The sequence below is a fragment of the Podarcis bocagei genome, assembly GCF_964188305.1.
Source record: "Podarcis bocagei genome assembly, chromosome: 2".
In the NCBI taxonomy this organism is placed as follows: domain Eukaryota; kingdom Metazoa; phylum Chordata; class Lepidosauria; order Squamata; family Lacertidae; genus Podarcis; species Podarcis bocagei.
In genome coordinates this window covers 16,945,421-16,968,261 of record NC_138126.1, presented here as the reverse complement: position 1 = coordinate 16,968,261, position 22,841 = coordinate 16,945,421, and the positions used below count along the sequence as shown (strand labels likewise).

Sequence of the window (22,841 nt, the reverse complement as noted above, 5' to 3'; positions counted from 1 at the left end):
GACATCTCCCATCCAATCAGGAATCAAAACAGCATTGAGCACAAGGTACAAGATGTACCAGGTAAGGGATATATACATCCCTTAAGTCAAGAACCTACCTCAGTTAACGCTAGTAACATTTTTAAGACTTAGAATAATTTGCCAATAAAAAACCCATTTTTAGACACCACTTGTAGACCTCGCTATGCCAAATAAAGAAATAAAGTTCTATTTTAAATCCTAATAATAATAATAATTATAATAAAGAGTGATACGAATGTTGGTCCAGCTTGAGGGCTGATTCACAAGACCACATGCACAGTGCTTAAGACTGCTGGACTAGGGACCTGGGAGAGAAGGGTTCGAATCCCTCCTCAGCCATGAAGCTCGCTGGGTAATCTTGGGGCCAGTTGCCATCTCTTAGCCTGACCTCCCTCACAGGGTTGTTGTGTGGGTGAAATGGGTAGGAGAACCACGTACACCACCTCGAGCACCTTGGAAGAAAAAGCTGGTATAGAAATGTAATAAATAAGAATAAATATTGTTTTGTCGACATATGAGCAACTCGGCTGGACCAGGGCAAAGGCCAACCAGGTACAGCAGCGCTCTCCCCATTTGTGATTCCCAGCCAGCGGTATTCAGAGGCGTATACTGCCCCCAACAGCAGAAGTCACTTGCAGCTTATGGGCTGAAATGTTTGCAGTGGAAAAGTACTGTGTCTTATTAATGATGGAAGACTGTCTGTAGTGTTTGGTCTGTTGTCCTACATTAAGTTATTATTGGGTTGTACTAAAGTGACGCGGGTGGCGCTTTGGTCTAAACCACTGAGCCTCTTGGGTGGCGGTTTGAATCCCTGCGACGGAATGAGCTCCCGTCCCAGCTCCTGCCAACCTAGCAGTTCAGAAGCGCACCAGCACAAGTAGATAAATAGGTCCCGCTGTGGTGGGAAGGTAAACGGCGTTTCCGTGCGCTCTGGTTTCTGTCACGGTGTCCCGTTGCGCCAGAAGCAGTTTAGTCCTGCTGGCCACATACCCAGAAAGCTGTCTGAGGACAAACGCTGGCTCCCTTGACCTGAAAGCGAGATGAGCACCGCAAGTCCATAGTCACCTTTGACTGGACTTAACCATCCGGGGGTCCTTTACCTTTACTTTTTTTTACTAAAGTGACTCTTACTCAGAGCAGACCTACTGAAATTACTGGATGTTATCGTCGTCGTCATCATCATCATTAATATGCTGCCCATGTGACTAGGTTACCCCAGCCAATCCAGGCAGCTCACAACAAAGTAAAACACAATAAGACATCAGACATTAAAATGTATTTCCTTGACATCTGAAGGGAGGGTGTTCCACAGGGAGGGTGCCACTACCGAGAAGGCCCCCTGCCTGGTTCCCTGTAACCTCGCTTCTTGCAGTGAGGGAACCGCCAGAAGGCCCTCGGAGCTGGATCTCAGTGTCCGGGCTGAACGATGGCGGTGGAGACGCTCCCTCCAGGATACTGGGCTGAGGCCGTTTAGGGCTTTGAAGGTCAGCACCAACACTTTGAATTGTGCTCAGAAATATACTGGGACCCAGTGAAGATCCTTTAGGAACAGGGTTATGTGGTCCATTATGGTCCTTAGTTTGCCCATTAGAGTAAAAGTTAGTTGAATACAGCCCACAGTGTCATTCAAGTCACATTTACATTGGGCCACATAATAATAATAATAATAATAATAATAATAATAATAATAATAATAATTTATTATTTGTACCCCGCCATCTGGCTGGGTTTCCCCAGCCACTCTGGGCGGTTTCCACAAAGACAAAAAATACACCAAGATGTCACACATTAAAAACACATTAAATAGCATTGTTCTCTTCAGTTCCCTTGTACATACCGATCTACCCTGTGCGAATGCAGAAAGATTTAAAAACCTAATCTTGGGTGTAACTTTTCTTTCCGAAGGTCCCTGAAAAGCGAGTCTCTGAGATGCTGCATTTCCGAGTCCCCGATGACCTCAGGAGCATTGAAGAACCAGGTATGGCTTGGCGATGGTCAATCGACATTTATCTGGTGCTCTCCAGATATTTTCGACTGCAAGTTCTGGAGGGTGGCAACACAAGAATGGGCCTTTTCTGTGGTGGCCCCCTGCTTGTGGAATGCTCTTCCTAGGGAGGCTTGTCTGGTGCCATTGTTATATAGCTTTAGGTGCCAGGCCTTTCCTCTGTAACCAGGCCTTTGGCTATTAACTATTTGTGGCCTTTTAGAAGTGGGAAGGATGATTGAAATGTATTTGTCTTTCCTCTTGGTTTTAATGTATCTATGTGTAGGGTTGCCATATGTCCAGGAACGTCTGGACGTATGGCAGCTCAACAACTTTTGTCCAGATTTTCACTGTTGGAAATATGACAACCCTAATCTATGTGGGAAGGGACGCGGGTGGCGCTGTGGCTTAAACCACAGAGCCTAGGACTTGCCGATCAGAAGGTCGGCGGTTCAAATACCTGCGACGGGGTGAGCTCTCGTTGCTCGGTCCCTGCTCCTGCCAACCTAGCAGTTCGAAAGCACGCCAGTGCAAGTAGATACAGTGGTGACCCGCAAGACGAACACCTCGCAAGACGGAAAACCCGCTAGACGAAAGGGTTTTCTGTTTTGGAGGCGCTTCGCAAAACGAATTTCCCTATGGGCTTCCTTCGCAGGACGAAAGCCCATAGGGAAATCTCCGGGACAGCGGGGAAGCGCAGCGCGTCTTCCCCACTGTCCTCGGACCTCCTCCGAAGGCTGGCGGTGGGACGGAGAGACTTCCTCCCGCCGCCAGCCTTCGGAAGGCTGCTCCGAAGCCTGGCGGTGGGGCGGAGAGACCTCCTCCCGCCGCCAGGCTTCAGAAGGCTCCTCCGAAGGCTGGCGGTGGGGCGGAGAGACCTTCTCCCCGCGCCAGCCTTCGGATGGCTGTGCTGAAGACTTACGGTGGGAGGAGGGTTTTCCTTCCCACCGCCAACATTCAGAATGCTGTTCTGAATGTTGGCGGTGGGGAGAAAAAACCCTCCTCCCACCGCACGCCCCGGGAACAGAGGAGAAGCGTTGCGCCCCTTCCCCTCTGTTCCCGTACCTGTCCTGAAGGCTTGCGGTGGGGAGAAAAGCCCTTCTCCGCACCGCCAGCCTGGCAAGCGGTTTCCATAGGAACGCATTAATTGATTTTCAATGCATTCCTATGGGAAACCATGCTTCGCAAGACGAAAAACTCGCAAGAAGAAAAAACTTGCGGAACGAATTAATTTCGTCTTGCGAGGCACCACTGTAAATAGGTACCACTGCAGCGGGAAGGTAAACGGTGTTTCCGTGCACTGCTCTAGTTCACCAGAAGCAGCTTAGTCATGCTGGCCTCATGACCCGGAAGCTGTACGGCGGCTCCCTCGGCCAATAAAGCGAGATGAGTGCCGCAACCCCAGAGTCGGTCACGACTGGACCTAATGGTCAGGGGTCCCTTGTGGAGGTTTTGGGTTATAAGGCACTTTCCGTCGCCCTGAGCAAGATAAAGGAACTAATATTAAATAATGATGATGATGATGATATTGTAATCCTAAGCTTCTGGAGTCTGTCAGAATTATATTTCCATTTCCTCTGCTTTTCCTTCCAAAGAGGAACCTGCCAAGCGTAGAAAATACGATTATATGGCTGATGCCCTACACAAGAGGATGCCCCTCTCTCTTCAGCGGTCAAGTCCCAGAGCTACAACTGAGGTATGACTCTCTTCCCCTTCTTTGCTTTTCTTCAGAGGTTATACATAGTAAAAAATAAACATTCAGATTATGTCAGGTTCTGATCAGGGCTCTCTATCAATAGAGTAGAGAAACATTAGCTGGTCAATCTGAACCATTTGTGGTGGATCTGCATGGCCAATCCTTTCATGACTACTCGAAAGTCCCATTGAATTGAATGAGACTTGCTCCCAAGTCGTTGTGTACATAGGATCACATCCGTAGTCGATTGATTGGATACCTTTTTCAGCCAGAGGCCCACACTGAGAAGACCCTGCAGTTCCCTCCCAGAGTGGTTTAGCAAGCATGCCCTCTTTCCAGGGAACTCTGGGAAATGTAGCTCTGTGAAGCGGGTAGAGGGCACCCTAAGAAGTCTCAGCACCCTTAACAAACTACAGTTCTCATGATTTTTGTGGGGAAGCCATGACTGTTTAAAATGGCACAATCGTGCTTTAAATATGTATTGCAAATGGGGCCTTGGTTGTGAAACCAGCCTTTGGAATTCCCTTCCTGAAAGGTTTTTCGGGCCACTGTCTTGTCTTTTGTTCTGGAGATTTTTTATTTTATTTTATTTTTTGGTGCCTAAGGGTGTGGGAGGGCCCTCTGTAATTTGTCCCGGCCTTTTAGTTTGGGATTGTTTTATGCTGCCATTTTTAACTTGCTGATTTGTATCTTTTAAACTGATGCTTTTATTTGGTATTCCTGAGCTTTTGCCGTGCATAAGCCGCTCTGAGCACTATGGTTAACGAGTGACTAACTATTACCACCAGCGCATAAACATTTCTTCCTTCCCAGATCACTGTGACGGAAGAGATGACGGCTCCAGCCACTGCCTCGCAGGAGGAGAGGAGTCAGGAATGGGAGACTGAGGTGGGGGATGACTTCAGCCTCTTCTACGACAGCTACTCCGTCGACGGCCATGTTGATTCTGACAGCAAGGTAATGCCAAGCAAGGCGGGGCTTGTCTCTCATAGGGCGAGTGGCGCTGTAGTTTAAACCACTGAACCTCTTGGGCTTGCCGATCAGAAGGTCGAATCTGCGTGACAGGGTTAGCTCCCATTGCTCTGTCCCAGCTCCTGCCAACCTAGCAGTTCGAAAGCACACCAGTGCAAGTAGATAAATAGGTACCGCTGCGGCAGGAAGGTAAACAACATTTTCATGCGCTCTGGTTTCCGTCACAGTGTCCCATTGGGCCAGGAGCGGTTTAGTTATCCTGGCCACATGACTTGGAAAGCTGCCTGTGGACAAACACCGTCTCCCTCGGCCTGAAAGCAAGATGAGCGCCGCAACTCCATAGTTGCCTTTGACTGGACTTAACCGTTCAGGGGTCCTTTACCTTTTACCTTTCGTAGAGCTGAGTGGTAGGTAGGAACGTAAGCAGAGCCTTGCCACATCAGGCAAAAGGCTTACCTAGTCCTGTTCTCACTTCATGGAGTCCCTCAGGTCTCTCACCCTGTAAGGCCCTTCACCAGACCTGCTTTGTGCTTCTTCTTTGAGCACTTTTGCCTTGCTGGAACGTGCCCTTGAACTCTGGCTTATCTGAATGGAGAGATAAGGGCATAGGAAGCCCATTTAGCTCAGTGTTGCCTACACTGGCTGGCAGCAGCTTTCTGAGATTTCAAGCAGGGAGTTGGTGGGGATCGAACCTGCCACCTTCTGCATGCAAAGCAGATGCTCTTCCGCTCAGCTGCAGGCCTTAATACCTGAGAGATGCAGGTGCGTGACTGTAGAAGCCTCTGCCTTTTGTGTGGCTTGACTGTATCCTATTGTATAAGGAAGGATTTCCCAAACTTGGGTTTCCCGCTGTTTTTGGAGCACAACTCCCATCATCCCTATCTAGCAGGATCAGTGGTCAGAGACGATGAGAATTGTATCATCATCAACAACAATTTATACCCCGTCGATCTGGGTGACTTCCAACAGAATATTAAAAGCACAATAAAACATCAAACATTTAAAACTTCCCTAAACAAGGCTGCCTTCAGATGTCTTCTAAAAGTCAGATAGTTGTTTATTTCCTTGGCATCTGATGGGAGGGCCTTCCACAGGGCGGGCGCCACTACCGAGAAGGCCCTCTGCCTGGTTCCCTGTAACCTCACTTCTTGCAGTGAGGGAACCGCCAGAAGGCCCAAAACAAAACAAAAAACAAAAATTGTAGTCCAAAAACAGCTGGAGACCCAGGTTTGGTATAAGAGCTACATCTGTTGTTCTGATCACTTTTTCCTCTGGTCGTGCCCCTCTGGTCATGCGGCCTTCAGAAATTTGCCTGCTAAAAAAAAAGAAAAGAAAGAAATTTGCCTGGAAGGGAATTTGGCCCTCTGGTGGAGAAATGTTCCTCATCCCAAGTCTGGATTGCCTGAGGTATAGATGCTCTGTGGCTTCACAGAAAAAGGATGCCCCTTCTGGATAAGACGCATAAGACACCCAAATGTTCAGAATATTTGCCCTGAGAAACTGACCGCTGGTTTTCCTAGGACTAAGGTAGCAAAGGACCATTAGGGCAGTGTGAGCCCGTCCTGTAGTTGTTTCCACAGTGAATGACATGTGCCCTTCTCCCTCTTGACTGTTGTAGCCGTCTCCTGTTCAGAGTCAAAAGCACAGATTTCTTAATTCATGCTGTCACACTTTCCCTTTTTTGCCTGACAAGTCTGATGCAGATGTTGCTGGAGAGCATATGAGTGAGGAGGAAGAAGAGGAGGAAGAGGAAGAGGAGGAAGAAGAGGAGGAGGAGGAAGAGGACGACGAAGATGATGACGAGGAAGAAGATGAAGACGAAGAGTCGGGTAACCTCTCTGACAGGGTAGGTTGAGGCTTGCCTTTCCATGGTTTTAAATTCTCTCTTTCTCCTTTTAACCAGTCTTCCTCAACCAGGTGTCCTCCAGATGTTTTGGACTACAACTCCCATCAGCCCCAGCCAGGAGAGCTAATGGTCAAGGATCAAGGGAGTTGTAGTCCAACAACTTCTGGGCAGCTAAAGGGCAGGGGAAACTTGTTTTCTCTTTCATAATAATTATTATAATAATAATTTATTATTTATACCCTGCCCATCTGGCTGGGTACCCCAGCCACTCTGGGCGGCTTCCAACAAAACACTAAAATACAATAAGCTATTAAACATTAAAAGCTTCCCTAAACAGGGCTGCCTTTAGGTGTCTTTCATTGCATTCTAAATTTTAATTCCCCCCTTGTTGTCATCCCCCACACTATACATTTCATTCCATTCGTTTTTGTTTTTAACCTCTTCTTGCCTCCCCCCCCCCATTTTTCTTCCCTTTCCTCTATAATTTTTTCTTCTGCATTCACATTCTTCGCTCCTTTTCCAGTTACAGTCCTGTGGGAGCTTAAACCCTGAGCAGACATGCAGTCAGCTTGCTGTATGCAAGCCTGATGGATTGCTAACCCTCTCTGGGACAAGGGAATAGTGGAGAGGTCTCCTAACAACTCTCAGCACCCTTAACAAACTGTAGTTCCCAGGATTCCTTGGGAGAAGCCATGGCTGTTTAAAGTGGTATCAGAGTTGTCAGGAGTCAGCCAGCAATAAATCACGGGATGTAGATGAAGTTAACTCTTTATTAGAAGAAACAAGGTCGGCTCAAGGGTGCCAGGCCTAATGAGTACAGCAAGTCTGCTCCTGTGCGGCAGTTGTGGGGACTGAAGGTCCTTGCCTTCCCACCGCTGCCTAAGTCTCCTTCTCCCCTGGGTCCTTCCCAAGCAATCTGAGACTCTGTTGCACACCTGTCTCTGCTCCTCCCTCTTCATACCTCTTCTGGTCCTGGGAGACCAAGGCGGAGGGGAGCTGGTTGCAGCAGGAGGGGGAGACACTTTGACTTCTTCACCAGCCTGACTCAGCTCTGCCTCTTGGCCCCCCTCGCCTCCTGCTTCAGCTTCCGCCTCTGATTCTGGACTTTCTCTTCCTCAGCTTCTTCCTGCTCACTTAGCCCTGTGACCTCTTCAGCTTCCCACACCTCCTTCTCCCAATCTTCTCCCTCTGACCACTCATTGTCGTCCCACCACTTCTCCCCAGGCTCTGAGCCTTCTTCTCTTGGGGGTTACTCAGTTTCAACCGTGTGGGGTGACTGTGGCCTCAGAATAATAATAATAATAATAATAATAATAATAATAATAATAATAATAATAATAATAATAATAATTTATTTGTACCCCGCCCATCTGACTGGGTTTCCCCAGCCACTCTGGGCTGCTTCCTTTTTTTTTAAAAAAAATAATTTTTATTAACCGACCAATCAAATCCAATCACATCACATCACATATATTCCGAATTACAAAGCTGAATTTTTTTGTTGGGGGGACCCATATTTCAAGTTCCGAAGGGGATTCCAATCATCTTCTTGCTACTGCGTTAATATCCACAAATCTGTCCAAATAACGTTCATAATTCTATCCAGTCCTATCTTGCTGTTCCCACATCTCATCTTGTTCGTATATTTTTCTTTTTTTCTTTATGATCTCTTCTGATAATCTCCTTAAGCAGGTAAACACCAGTTATAATCCTGTGTGAATTTTTCCGTTCGTCCAATCATCATGTCGAGATGGTTTCCATATATCATCACTTTCATAAATAAAAGTACTCTTTCCATCACTCTAGGCTGCTTCCACCAAATATTAAAATACAATAATCTGTTAAACATTAAAAGCTTCCCTAAACATGGCTGCCTTCAGATGTCTTCTAAAAGTCTGGCAGTTGTTGTTCTCTTTGACATCTGGTGGGAGGGCGTTCCACAAGGTGGGTGCCACTACCAAGAAGGCCTTCTGCCTGGTTCCCTGTAACTTGGCTTATCGCATCGAGGGAACCGCCAGAAGGCCCTCGGAGCTGGACCTCAGTGTCTGGGCTGAACGATGGGGGTGGAGACACTTCTTCAGGTATACTGGACTGAGGCCATTTAGGGCTTTAACAGTCAGCACCAATACTTTCAATTGTGCTCGGAAACGTACTGGGAACCAGTGTAGGTCTTTCAAGACCAGTGTTATATGGTCTTGGCAGCCACTCCCAGTCACCAGCCTAGCTGCCGCATTTTGGATTTGTAGTTTCCGGGTCACCTTCAAAGGTAGCCCCACATAGAGCACATTTCAGTAGTCCAAGTGGGAGATAACCAGAGCATGCACCACTCAGGTGAGACAGTCTGCGCGCAGGTAGGGTCTCAGCCTGCATACCAGATGGAGCTGGTAGACAGCCACCCTGGACACAGAATTGACCTGCTCCTCCATGGACAGCTGCGAGTCCAAAATGACTCCCAGGCTGCACACCTGGTCCTTCAGTATAAGGCAGCTCCTTATATGTTCCTAAGTGGAGAAGCCAGAGGTGGAACTGGAGGCCTTCCAATCGAACGACAGCACCTTCCTCAGACTTCGTTTTCTCACCCTGCCCCTTTTCCTCCTCCAGAGTGCTGCCTCCAGCTCCAAACGAAAGGCCCGGAAGCGGTGGCGGAACGACAGCCCCTGGGTCAAGCCGATGCGCAAACGGAAGCGCAAAGAACCAAACCCCAAGGATGCCAGAGGTGATTGCTTGTCCGATGGTTCCAGAGCCAAGATCTGGAATGGGAGGGAGAAAGTTGGGAAGGTGAAGCCACAACGAGAGCAGTACAGTGGTACCTCGGGTTACAGACGCTTCAGGTTAAGGACGCTTCAGGTTACAGACTCCGCTAACCCAGAAATAGTACCTCAGGTTAAGAACTTTACCTCAGGATGAGAACAGAAATCACGTGGCAGCAGCAGGAGGCCCCATTAGCTAAAGTGGTACCTCAGGTTAAGAACAGTTTCAGGTTAAGAACGGACCTCCAGAACGAATTGAGTACAAAACCCGAGGTACCACTGTACCAGTAAGACATGGTTGGGGAAGCTCCAGATGTTGCTGGACTCCAACTCCCATCAGCCCCAGTCGGCATGGCCAGGGACGATGGAAGCTGTGATCTCACAACATCTGGAGGGCCACAGCTTTCCCCACTTCCCCCCTTGTAGTGCTAAGTAATACAAAGCCCATGATGTGGCGTGCTGTATATTGGCCAGCCCTGTCCAGTGTATCCTCACAGCACTTACAGACAGAAGCTGTACTGCTGTCTGTAGCCCCAGATGATGTTAAACCGCCATTTCCCAGAAGTTCTAGGCAGCATGGCCAATGGTAATGGATGATGGGATTCGTAGTCCAATGATATTTGTAGGGTCTCCGTGAGGTTCGACATCCTTGCAGTGGAATTTGGCATGAATTTTTAAAAAGACAAAGTGCAGAGGCAGCTGGCAGGCTGGAATGGTTGTCTTTCCTTCCCTTCGGACATTCCTTTTTCTCTTTCTCCCTCTCCAGGGCTGAATGGTGGCCCAGCAACCACACAGAGCGAGTACACGGAGGTGCCTCTTGGGTGCTTGGAGCTGCCGAACCAGGGGGCGCTGTCCCCCAACAATGCCGGTGCGTCCCAACTATGAATTTGTGGGTTGGGTGGCTTTGAGCAAGCCTTGTTCACTACTTCCTTGTTCGCCTCTTGCGCTCGCTGGGACTGATGGGAGTTGTAGTCCAAAACATCTGAAGGCTGCAGGAGGTTGATCTTCATGCCTGTGTCCTCCTCAGTGGATGGAGCTTGCGTGACTTTGCCTCAGTTTAAAAGAACCTCTTTTAATACTGGGCAGGCAGGTGATCAGGAAGCGATGGTGGCAACAGGCCCCTTCTTAGGAGAGGGGAAGATCTTGACCACTGATAGCAACTGCAGAATGAAGTCTCCTTGCTGCTCAACCCAACCAGAGTCTGGGTACCCAGTAGACTTCATTTCGGAGTTGCGATGTCTCCATGCACACCCATACCCAAGTTTTAAAAAACTGACTCGTCTAGTTGCTCTGTGTTTATGTGCAACTAGTTTTAATTTGTCTTTGAAAGCAATCTTAACAGCTTAGGTCGCCCCAGAATAGAAGGCAAGGAGAATTGTTAAAAAAACTTCTATGAATATTATTGACATCCATTGGCTATAAATAGGAGACATCAGGGCAAAACTCTTAACCGTTAGGCAAGTTGAGGTGGCTTGCTTCAGGTGTCGGATTTTACTGCTTCCGCCTCAAGATTCATTTTGAAAAGTCACTAATTGTCATTTTTTTGTATTGATACTGTTATTTTCACAAACTGAGGAGACTTAAAAAAACAAAAACCAAGCAGAATTCAAATGAAGTTCTTGTTAAAAAGATATAATTATTTAAGATGTCTGTTCTTTTAATGAGAACTGTTCTGTTCTATAGCTTGGTACTGTTACTCTGACAAACTGAGGAGGCTTTTTTTAAAAAAACAAAACCCACCCCAAGCGGTATTCAAATACAGTTCACGTTAAAAGGATATATTATTATTATTATTATTATTATTATTATTATTATTATTATTATTATTATTATTATTATATTTTATACCCTGCCCATCTGGTTGGGTTTCCCCAGCAACTCGGGATGGCTCCCAACATCATCATCATCATCATCATCATCATCATAATAATAATAATAATAATGTGATAAAACATCAAACATCGAAAACTTCCCTAAACAGGGCTGCCTTCAGGTGTCTTCTAAAAGTCAGATAGTTGTTTATTTCCTTGACATCTGATGGGAAGATGTTCCACAGGGAGGGTGCCTCTACTGAGAAGGCCCTCTGAATAATATTAAAAATGTATCTCCTTTTAACGAGAACCGTATTATATTCTCTGTAATGTACATTTTAAGTATTTAGGAGGATTAAATTGATTGGAATGCTAACGCCAGTGAAGATGCCATTTTAAAACTTTGCTGCTCACGTGCATTAAGATCGTTCCACGAACATAAATAGCTAGCTTAAAAGTGTTTTCCGCCTCATGTGCCAAACGCCATTTCTGTAAAGGGTTAATAGAGGAGGGTTTTGGATGCTACTTGTGAGACCGGGGTGTGGGGGGGTGGGGATGGTTGCAGCATCAAGGGAGATGGCTATGCAATAGAGGCAAGGTTTTGTTTTGTGAAAAGCAGCCATTTCCGGGTCCTATTTCCTCCCCCTTTTCTTTCCCACCACAGGGGTGTCGAATGAGACGAGTTCTCTGGAGACGGAGCGCTTTGAGGAGTTGCCCCTCTGCTCCTGCCGCATGGAGGCTCCAACCATTGAGCGCCTCAGCCAGCAAGCTGGAAATCAGTGCATGGCAACTGAGAGTGCGGATGGAGAAGTAAGGAAATAGGGGAAATCTGGAAGAAGCTGTTATTGAACATATGTTAGAGGCCTCCTCCTCCTCCTTTTGTCCCGTTACGACCCCAGAGATCCATTGCAGGCCCTTCATTTATTATAAAGCATCATCGTTTTTCCTTTTAGCAGCAAACTCAGGCGACGAGTGCCAACAGAAATGGAACTCAAGTGCAGCCACTGAGGAAAATGAGAGGGAGGTATCGGCTGCTCAGGGCTGCCCCAAGGTTTGCAGAAGTGCAATACAGTGGTGCCCCGCAAGAGGAATGCCTCGCAAGACGGAAAACCCACTAGACGAAAGGGTTTTCCGTTTTTGAGCTGCTTCGCAAGACGATTTTCCCTATGGGCTTGCTTTGCAAGTGTTCCGATTTCCCCCCCGCTTCCCCCCCTTTTTCTAAGCCACTAAGCCACTAATAGCCTTTTAGCTGCTAATCCGCTAAGCCTTTAATAGCCGCTAAACCGCTAATAGCCGCTAAACCGCTAATAGCGCTAATCCGCTAAGCCGCTAATAGGGTTGCTTCACAAGACGAAAAAACGAAGAGACTCGTGGAACGGATTAATTTCGTCTTGCGAGGCACCACTGTATATTGAAACAACTAAACCTTAAGGGGACAGAACAAACAAACAGATCCATCAGCAGCCCAGTGAGGATGACTTATTCTCAGTTGTTACAGAATGCAGAGCTTCAGCTGGAAAAGAAAACCAAGAGGGTGTTTGTGGAAGAGTGGAATGATCTTGTCTGGAGGAAATTGTTCCCAGTGGCCAGCAGGCCAGAAATGCTTTTAATTAATTAAAAAAACAGCTGTCTGGAACCCTGAATGGGAGTGCCCTGTTTGGAAAAGGATACACTTGCAACATTTTGTTCCAGGTTCTAATGGTTAAGCATAATAATTACTAGCGATGGTGATGAAAGTGATTACTATTGTTATTATCGCCATCATTATCATTATGACCTGTGCGTGTCATTCATCAGGTTCAGCCTATCATGAGACATCTCTCTCTCTCTGGGACTCAAAGTTAAATGGAAGAAGAGTGACAAAATGTCTCTGATAGGTGTTGTGCATGCACACAGAGACACAGACGCACAGAGAGAGAGAGAGAGAGAGAGAGTGAGAGAGAGAGAGAGAGGAGCATTTGGGCATGTGAGCAGTCTAAAGCAGTACTGCCCTGCCTCACTGTGAGCCGTAGGCCGGAGAGAGCAAGAGAGCGACCATCTTGTTTGCTTATTCACAGTTGAACGGCTGCAGCAGCAGCATCTTGAAGCGGGAGACGATGCGTCCCTCCAGCCGTGTTCCCCTCATGGTCCTGTGCGAGGCCCACCGAGCCCGGATGGTGAAGCATCACTGCTGCCCTGGGTGTGGCTACTTCTGCACTGCGGTGAGGAAAGGAAGCCCAAAGGAGGGTGTTTGGTTTGCAGGGCTTGCTAGCAAGTCACGATTGGGGAGGCGTCACCAGAACTCATGAGGCGTCTGGAGAGGAAGATTGTGATTCCAGATTGCGCCTATCTGTGCTGGGCCCTGGCGAAAAAACATAGAGTGGTACCTCGGGTTAAGTACTTAATTCATTCCGGAGGTCTGTACTTAACCTGAAACTGTTCTTAACCTGAGGTACCACTTTAGCTAATGGGGCCTCCTGCTGCCGCCACACGATTCCTGTTCTCATCCTGAAGCAAAGTGCTTAACCTGAAGCACTATTTCTGGGTTAACAGAGTCTGTAACCTGAAGCGTATGTAAACTGAAGCATATGTAACCTGAGGTACCACTGTAGTATGGTCTCAAAGCAGATGAAGCCACCACATGTATTATTATTAATTAAATTTGTGTACCACCCAGACCTGCAGATCTCAAAGCTAAACAGGTCTGGGTCTGATCTGTGCCCAGATGGATGATCCTTTGAGAATCCCATGATGAAAGAAACGTGGAATATAAATGTTGCTGGCAGTTGTTGTTTTTTAGGGCTGAGGGAATAAAGGTGTAGATGAGAACATAGGAAAAGCCCTGAAGCTGGATGAGGCCAAAGCCAGCATCCTGATTTCATAGCAGCCAACCAGATGCCTCTGGGAAGCCTATGAGCAGGTGCCCAACTTGCGAGTCCCACCAACAGGTATTCATGTTGTGAACCGCCCTGAGATCGATGGGTATAGGGCGATATACAAATTTAATCAATAATAATATTCAGAGGCATGCTGCCTTTGACAGTGGAGGTAGAACTAGTCACTGATACAGCCTTATCTTCCCATGAATTTATCTCATCCTCTTTTTAAGCCGCCCAAGCCAGTGCCCATCTCGGCATCTTGGGGCAGCGAGTTCCGCAGTTTAATTCTTGGAGCCAGACCAGGGGCAGGCCAAGGTCCCTTGAGGCCTGTTGTTGAGGCGCAGGTCTGAACTGCAGCAGGAAGGGCCAGTCTTCCAATAGTTACACTAGGCCCAGTCAACCCAGAGAGGTTTCTTACTGCTTGACAGTTGCCAAGGCCCTTTGCTTCCCATCCTGGTTTGATGCCTTTGTCGGAAGAGGGCTCTGGAAGCTCGGCCATCGAGCTCAGGAGTTTCCTGAGGACCCTCGTACCTACGGTCCCTTCTCTCCCGATATGCCCCACAGAGGACCTTAAGGTCCGTAAATAGCAACACCCTAGTGGTCCCGGGCCCTAAGGAAGTTAGATTAGCCTCAACCAGAGCAGGGCCTTTTCAGCACTGGCTCCGGCCTGGTGGAACGCTCTGTCTCATGAGACCAGGGCCCTGCAGGATCTGATTTCTTTCTGCAGGGCCTGTAAGACAGAGTTGTTCTGCCTGGCCTTTGGCTTGGAATCAACTTGATTCCCTCCCCCTCTTTCTTTTTTCTTTTTCCTTTCTCCTCCTGTGTTGGAACTCCTATTTGGGGACTTCCCTGGCTTTTTTCTGGCCCACGTAGGACCAGTCTGGATAGTTAGCCTTGGTGAAGACTTGTTACAGATAGGTAGCCGTGTTGGTCTGCCATAGTCAAAATAAAAAAATTCCTTCCAGTAGCACCTTAAAGACCAACTAAGTTAGTTCTTGGTATGAGCTTTCGTGTGCAAAAAAGAAGTGTGCATGTAAGGTGCTACTGGAAGGAATTTTTTTATTTTGGTGAAGACTTGACATTTTTATCCCCCCAAAAGTTTTTGATTGAGTTCCATTTGAAATGAGGCTGCATTTTAATGTTTTAATGTATTTTAATTTTGTTTTTTAAGCTGTATTCTAATCAATTGTTTTTATATTTGGTGTTAGCCGCCCTGAGCCTGGTCTTGGCTGGGGAGGGCGGGGTAGAAATAAAATTTATTATTATTATTATTATTATTATTATTATTATTATTATTATTATTATTAATTTCCCTTGCCCCTTTCCGATCTTTCATGGCCTGTTTTCCTGCCCCAGGGCACCTTTTTGGAGTGCCACCCTGACTTCCGCGTGGCCCATCGCTTCCACAAGGCCTGTGTGTCGCAGCTGAACGGCATGATCTTCTGTCCGCACTGTGGGGAAGATGCTTCCGAGGCCCAGGAGATCACGATAGCCAAGGCAGACACCTCCACTCCTGTCCCCATTCCACCTTCTCATGGGCAGGGAGCCTCTGAGAGCACAGGCCGTGCTGACACTACCCAGCCCAGGTGAGACCAATGCTGGCCAGCTAGGAACCAGGACCGCTGGCTCCTCAGAAAAGGAATAGTGCAGGCTTTTCCTTGGTGACTTACGTTGAGAAATAAAGGCATAATTGTATTTTTAATTTTTTTAAATAATACAAGAATGTAAAAAAAAACACAAATTTCAATCATATGCATATATACATAATTGTTTACATATTTGTAGCAGTGTTTAGAAAAGAAGGAAAAAGAAAGAAAAAAGAAAGATTAGACAGTAGAAAAATATTTACCATAAACAATGCATCATTGTAGCAGAGCTACGATTCCCAGAGTTCCCTGGGAAGAGGGATTGTTAAACCACTCTGGGAATTGGAGCTCTGTGAGGGTTCTAATAGCACCAGTAGAAAACTACAGTTCCCAAGATTTTTTTTGGGGGGGGGAACAGGTCTGTTCCAGGGGCATCATTGCGCTTTAAATGTACAGTGGTACCTCGGGTTAAGAACTTAATTTGTTCTGGAGGTCCGTTCTTAACCAGAAACTGTTCTTAACCTGAAGCACCACTTTAGCTAATGGGGCCTCCTGCTGCTGCACGATTTCTGTTCTCATCCTGAAGCAAAGTTCTTAACCCGAGGTACTATTTCTGGGTTAGCTGAGTCTGTAACCTGAAGCGTATGTAACATGAAGCATATGTACCACTGTATAGTGTATACAAGATTATTTCACAGGTCTGTGTAATCTCCTTTCCTCAGTGCTCGGATGCGGGGGGGCTCAAGCGTAGAGCCCCCGCAGGACGATATGGCGGGTCTCGGCCCAGGGATCGACAGCGCGGGGCCACGGCTGACCCTACCAAATGGGGCGGTGCTGTCCGCTCAGGGGCTGCCTCCAGGGCCTGGCCGGGAACAATTGGAGCGAGCCCTCGTGGTACAGGAATCTGAGCGGTAAGTGAAGCGTTCTCTCTCTGTTTTCATGGAAGCAAGACTGGCCATTATTGGGACACGGGTGGTGCTGAGATCTAAGCCACTGAGCCTCTTGGGATTGCTGATCAGAAGGTCAGCAGTTCAAATCCCCACAACGGGGTGAGCTCTCGTTTCTCTGTCCCAGCTTCTGCCAACCTAGCAGTTTGAAAGCACGCCGGCGCAAGTAGATAAATAGGTACCGCTGTGGCGGGAACATAAAAGGCGTTTATGTGCGCTCTGGTTTCCGGCACGCTGTCCCATTGTGCCAGAAGCGGTTTAGTCATGCTGGCCACATGACTCGGAAAGCTGTCTGTGGACAAAGACCACCATTATTTGGTTCATATGCCCTCCCTCGGCCTGAAGCTAGATGAGCGCCTCCAGGCTTGACTACTGTATTTCGCTCTACGCGGGGCTGCCCTTGAAGCTGTCCCAGAAACTCCAGCGGGTGCAGAATGCTGCAGCCAGGCTCCTCACGGGGTCTCTGCCATGGGAGCATATTCACCCAGTGCTTTTCCAGCTGCACTGGCTCCCAGTGGAGTACAGGATCAGATTTAAGGTGCTGGTTTTGACTTTTAAAGTCCTTCACGGCCTAGGACCCTCATACCTACGGGACCGCCTCTCCTGGTATGCCCCACGGAGGACCTTAAGGTCCATATATAGCAACGCCCTAGAGGTCCCGGGCCCTAAGGAAGTTATATTAGCCTCAACCAGAGCCAGGGCCTTCTCAACACTGGCTCCGGCCTGGTGGAAGGCTCTGTCTCTTGAGGGCCCTGTGGGATCTGATTTCTTTCTGCAGGGCCTGTAAGACAGAGTTGTTCCGCCTGGCCTTTGGCTTGGAATCAACTTGATTCCCTCCCCCTCTTTCTTTTTCCTTTCTCCTCCTATGAAGAGAGTGCTCCCTAATTGTTTTAATGTTGTATCTTAATCTTTTAAATTGTATTTTAATCAACTTGTTTTTATTATTGGTTGTTAGCCGCCCTGAGCCCGGTCTTGGCTGGGGAGGGCGGGGTATAAATAAAAATTTATTTATTATTATTAACCCCATAGTCGCCTTTGACTGGCCTTAACCATCCAGGGATCCTTTACCTTTCTTTACATTTATTACTGTTTTTATTATATTGGTGAATATTTATTAACGTCAAGCAGTGTCGTGGGGTTTTACAGTAAAGCAGATTAGGGGCCATTTTAAAGAGGCATCGGCCAGAGAGAAAACTTCCTCTTATTTATTTTGTCATATATCGGTTGCATTTATATCCCACCTTTTTCTCCATGGAGCTCAAGGGGACTTGCATGGTTCTCCACTGGATCATTTAATCCCCCCAACAACCCTGCGAAGTAGGTTAAGTTGAGAACGAGTCACTGGCCCAACGTCACCCAGTGAGCTTCCTGGCCAAGTAGGGGTTCAGACCGTGGTCTCCCAGGCCGTAGCCCGACCCTCTAACTGCCACAACACACTGGCTCCTTTCTGATCTCTCTCAGGCGCAAGAAACTGCGTTTTCACCCCCGCCAGCTCTATCTCTCGGTCAAGCAAGGGGAGCTCCAGAAAGTGGTCCTGATGTTGCGTAAGTTCCTCTGAGCATCCTTTTCTCTCATCCTCTGCGTTGTAGACATTCAGATGGGGAGGCCAGTGGCAAAAACAAGCCTACTTTAAAAAATGAAAAAAAGTCCTGATTTTGACCTCTAAAGCCTTTAACGGCTCAGGACTTCAGTACCCCCCGGACCACCTCTTTCCATATGAACCTGCCTGGACCCTGAGATCATCTGAGGCCCCTTCTTCATGTGCCCCCCCCCCCACAATAGGTCTGGAGGGTGGCAACATGAGAACAGGGCCTTTTCTGCAGTGGCTCCCCGTCTGGAATGCTCTCCCCAGGGAAGCTCGCCTGGTGCCTTCATTATACGCCTTTAGGCGCCAGGCAAAAACATTCCTCCTGCACCAGGCCTTTTGCTGATTGATAGCCAACGCCCTTTTAAAATATGTTGGGGTTGTTTATTGTTTACTGTTTTTATTATGTATTTTTATATTGTGGTTTTATGTTGTAACCACCCTGAGACTTGTGGGTATAGGGCAATATACAAATTAAATAAAAATTTATTAATTAATTAGTTAACAGAGTATCGTCATAATATGGCTAAGAGGTGGTTTGGGAATGCTGCTGTGGGCTGCATGCTTTAAAACGTTTCTACATTGGAACCTCGGGTTGCGAACGTGATTCGTGCGGGAGGCACGTTCGCAAGCCACAGTGCCGCGTCTGCGCATGCACGGGTCGCGATTCGGTGCTTCTGCATCTGAAGGCAGCCCTGTTTAGGGAAGCTTTTAATGTTTGATGCATTTTAATATTTGGTTGGAAGCCACCCAGAGTGGCTGGGGAAGCCCAGCCAGATGGGTGGGGTATAAATAATAAATTATTATTATCATGCGCAAAGCGTGATTTGGTGCTTCTGTGCATGTGCGAGCGCCGAAACCCGTTCCGGTACTTCCGGGTTCGGCGCGGTGCGCAACCTGAAAACGCGTAACCTGAAGCGTCTGTAACCCGAGATACCACTGTATGTGTTTTTGCAAACTGTGTCTCGGCATCCATCAACTTCAGTAAGCAGCGTATAAAGATGGCTAGGGGACAAGCCTTGGGGACCCATGAGTGCATGCAAAACCCCTCTTGCCTGGGGAAGGGCCACAGCTTAGTGGACAGTGGACCCAATGGTCTGACTCTGTATAAAGCAGCCTCCTCTGTTCCCTTGGGGTTTTGCGAGCTCTCTTTAAACGGAATGCGCACAGACCCCTGATGGTTTCAAGGAGGGCCTTGTGAAGGGAGCAGTGAAAAGACAGGTTTCTTTCCCAGTCTTACAATGCCTCTTCATGCCCAAGGACTGAAATCCGTGTTAGGGAGGTTGGTGACTTGCTTTTTACAGCCGCTTCTGCATGCGCTTGGGAAGTAGCCCTGAGGCGTCCCACTTAGTGAGTTGCTTTATCTCTCTCGGCTCCCAGACGTCTGCCCTTCCTTTCCAGTGGACAGCTTAGACCCCAATTTCCAGAGCGAGCAGCAGAGCAAGCGATTCCCGCTGCATGCCGCGGCGCAGAAGGGCTTCCTGGAAATCTGCCATGTTCTGCTGCAGGTGCGACACGTGTGTGTGTTTGTGTTGTGTGTTTGTGCATTTTGTTAGTAAAATTCAGCTCCAGTCCTCCGAGCTGATACGGCTCATCTTCACTTAAGCCCAGCAGAGTATAAAACACCCAGAGTCCGCAACAGAAGGATGAGGCAGGTTGGCTACATTGCTAAGCTTTATTTCGAAGCTATGCAGAGAGTGTACAAATATACATCTTGTCTCTGTGAGAAGCAGAGAGCAACTCCAACAACGAAACGACAGAACAAGGAAACAGGAAACCAGTAAACGTCACATCCCGTCTCCCTTTCCTGTGGGAATCCAACAGTATCTGGACTGTGGAATGAAAACATAGTCCTGTGACTACCAGCACTTGCTCAGTGAGGGAAACAGAAACCAACACATTTGGGCCTCTGCTGCCTTTCTATCCTCTCCTGCATACAAGCTGAACTCTTTGCCCTGAACTCCCCATCCCCACAATTTGCAACTGGAACAGGAAAGAAAGAAAGAAAGAAAAATAAACCAGGGTGGATTTGATTTAAATCAAATTGATTTAAATCACGATTTAAATCACTAGTCAGTCAGACTTGATTTATTTATTTATTTATTTTATAACAGAAAGACTCATTCCTGCTGGTATAATCTTAATATTTACAACCAGATGAAGGTTTCATTTTTGAAATAATAAATTTTCAGAGTAGTTTTTACAGTTCTATAAAAAATTACAGATTTGGGTTTACTGTTAGAAATACACAGACCGGTAATTATGAAATTATTGTGAGATTTAATAAGTTAGCTGTTTATATCTGGACAATTTTTCTGCTGGAAGGAGAAAAATAATCATTTCCTTAATAGCAATTTAAACAATTTATTTAACTAAAACAATAACATTATAGTATATGTATCCGTGTTTGTTAACTGATGTGGTTAAACAATTTTTTAAAACAACAACAACCGTAGACTTCGTTTTAGCACACATGAAAAACTTAAAACAAATACTTATTTCCTGATGAATAGCCTTTAGACTATAATGTATCTTAATGTATCTTAATGTATCTTATCTATCTTTAGAAAGGTTTTTCCTCCAAAAGCATTTTATTTTAAAAATCCGATTTAAATAAATAATAAAAAAATTGATTTTATTTATTTAAAATAATTGATTATTTAAAATCATTGATCATTGATTATTATCCACCCTGAAATAAACATAATGACAGCAAAAAGTAACAACAAAAAAAACTCCATGGCCAGCTGTCATTGGCAAGAATATTCCATCCATTTGATCTATATAACTGTCTGCAGTTTTGTCCCATCTTATCTTCCCAATCCTTTTTCTTCTTATATTCTTTAGCCTTCCCTTCACCAACTCTGCCACCTTCAGCCACTCAAACTTCCCCTTGTTTCTAATATCTCTGCCCATCCTTCCTCGATGACATACGAATTAGGCCTATCTTCGCTGGTTGACTAAATTAGGCCTTTCCTACAAACTAGGCCTATCCTATCCTAACTAGGTGAGCCTCTCCTGGTTGACTTAGTCAATTTAGTGTCTGGCTAAATTGTTTAGAAGGAACGCGGATGGCGCTTTGGGTTAAACCACAGAGCCTAGGACTTGCCGATCAGAAGGTCGGCAGTTCGAATCTCCACGACGGGGTGAGCTCCCGTTGCTCGGTCCCTGCTCCTGCCAACCTATCAGTTCAAAAGCACGTCAAAGTGCAAGTAGATAAATAGGTACCGCTCCGGCAGGAAGGTTAACAGCGTTTCCGTGTGCTGCTCTGGTTTGCCAGAAGCGGCTTAGTCATGCTGGCCACATGACCCGGAAGCTGTACACCAGCTCCCTCGGCCAATAAAGCGAGATGAGCGCCGCAACCCCAGAGTTGGCCACGACTGGACCTAATGGTCAGGGGTCCCTTTACCTTAAACTGTTTAGTGTGACATGTGAGCTAGGTTTGGGCTTGCACAGTGGGGAATATACAAGCCCTGTTTAACTTTTCTTCTTCCCCCACAGGCTGGTGCCAATATAAACACGGTGGACAAGTTACGCCGGACCCCGCTGATGGAGGCTGTCGCAAACAACCATGTGGAGTTGGCGCGTTACCTGGTCAAAAGGGGTGGCTGCGTTTACACTAAGGTCAAGAGGAGACTTACTATTTGTGTAGATGAGAGTGGGGGAGGCGCCCCTCTTAGAGGGATATTTGGGCTGTTTGTGAGAGGGTTTCATTGTAGGGGCAGAGATGCCACTTACCGTATTTTTCGCTCTATAAGACGCACTTTTCCCCTCCTAAAAAGTAAGGGGAAGTGTGTGTGCGTCTTATGGAGCGAATGCAGGTTCCATGGCTTCACGTTGCTTTCGCTGAAGCCAGGAGAGCGAGAGGGATCGGTGCCACTGGTACCACTGAATCAATGTGTTTGCTACCACGGACTCCTTCAGGAGGAAGGAATAAATAAACCGCAATAAATAAATTTCTGCTGGTTTTTATCATCCCGGTGGTGCCACTGCAGGAAGATGATGGCTCTACCTGTCTCCATCACGCTGCCAAGAATGGAAACGTGGAGATGGTCAGCTTGCTGCTCTCCACAGGACAGGTGGACGTCAACGCCCAGGTGAGTAAGGGGCTCGTTGCAAGTGGGTATTGGGGCAGACTTGCATTGTTCCCCCTCCTTCCCTCCACATCTTGGTTTGTGCATGTTTATTATTTTGTGGCACTTACACACTCACACATATCTGCGTGCAAGTAGTTGAAGCTGTGTATGAGGGAGCAAAAATATTTAAAACCGATTTACAGTGGTACCTCAGGTTAAGTACTTAATACATTCCGGAGGTCCGTACTTAACCTGAAACTGTTCTTAACCTGAAGCACCACTTTAGCTAATGGGGCCTGCTGCTGCCGCTGCGCCACCGGAGCACAATTTCTGTTCTCATCCTGAAGCAAAGTTCTTAACCTGAAGCACTATTTCTGGGTTAGCGGAGTCTGTAACCTGAAGCGTATGTAACTTGAAGCGTATGTAACCCGAGGTACCACTGTATTGAAAACAGCAGCTCTACAACCATTTTTTGGGAAAACACACACTGAAATACAGCAATGCTTAAAATGAATTATTTAGGTGGTTTGTAAACTGCTTGGTCAAAGAGCTCTTCATGCGGTAGAGAAATGAAATTGTAACTAAAGCATGGATAAAATCTACAAACTAGTTTAAGAGACAAATGTGCCTAAAACCATCATTGTTGAGAACAAAAAATAAAATTAAATTAAAAACAAACAAAATGAATATTGGTAACTAAATCATGTTT

General features: G+C 46.8%; 1 protein-coding gene across 4 annotated transcripts in view; it reads left to right on the top strand.

The window, feature by feature from the left end:
- The window catches only part of EHMT2 (euchromatic histone lysine methyltransferase 2), a 40,507-nt gene that overhangs the window by 6,100 nt on the left and 11,566 nt on the right, over positions 1-22,841 (top strand). For 3 of the 4 annotated variants that reach the window (XM_081181768.1, XM_081181770.1, XM_081181771.1), the window contains 14 exons: positions 1,927-1,999; positions 3,601-3,701; positions 4,515-4,658; positions 6,367-6,519; positions 9,121-9,235; positions 10,036-10,137; positions 11,745-11,890; positions 13,138-13,281; positions 15,295-15,524; positions 16,247-16,435; positions 17,933-18,015; positions 19,437-19,564; positions 21,558-21,680; positions 22,052-22,153. In XM_081181768.1, coding sequence (XP_081037894.1) covers positions 1,927-1,999; positions 3,601-3,701; positions 4,515-4,658; positions 6,367-6,519; positions 9,121-9,235; positions 10,036-10,137; positions 11,745-11,890; positions 13,138-13,281; positions 15,295-15,524; positions 16,247-16,435; positions 17,933-18,015; positions 19,437-19,564; positions 21,558-21,680; positions 22,052-22,153 — 1,833 coding nt within the window. The remainder of the gene's footprint in view (positions 1-1,926; positions 2,000-3,600; positions 3,702-4,514; positions 4,659-6,366; positions 6,520-9,120; positions 9,236-10,035; positions 10,138-11,744; positions 11,891-13,137; positions 13,282-15,294; positions 15,525-16,246; positions 16,436-17,932; positions 18,016-19,436; positions 19,565-21,557; positions 21,681-22,051; positions 22,154-22,841) is intronic. The other variant, XM_081181769.1, reaches the window with a different exon arrangement.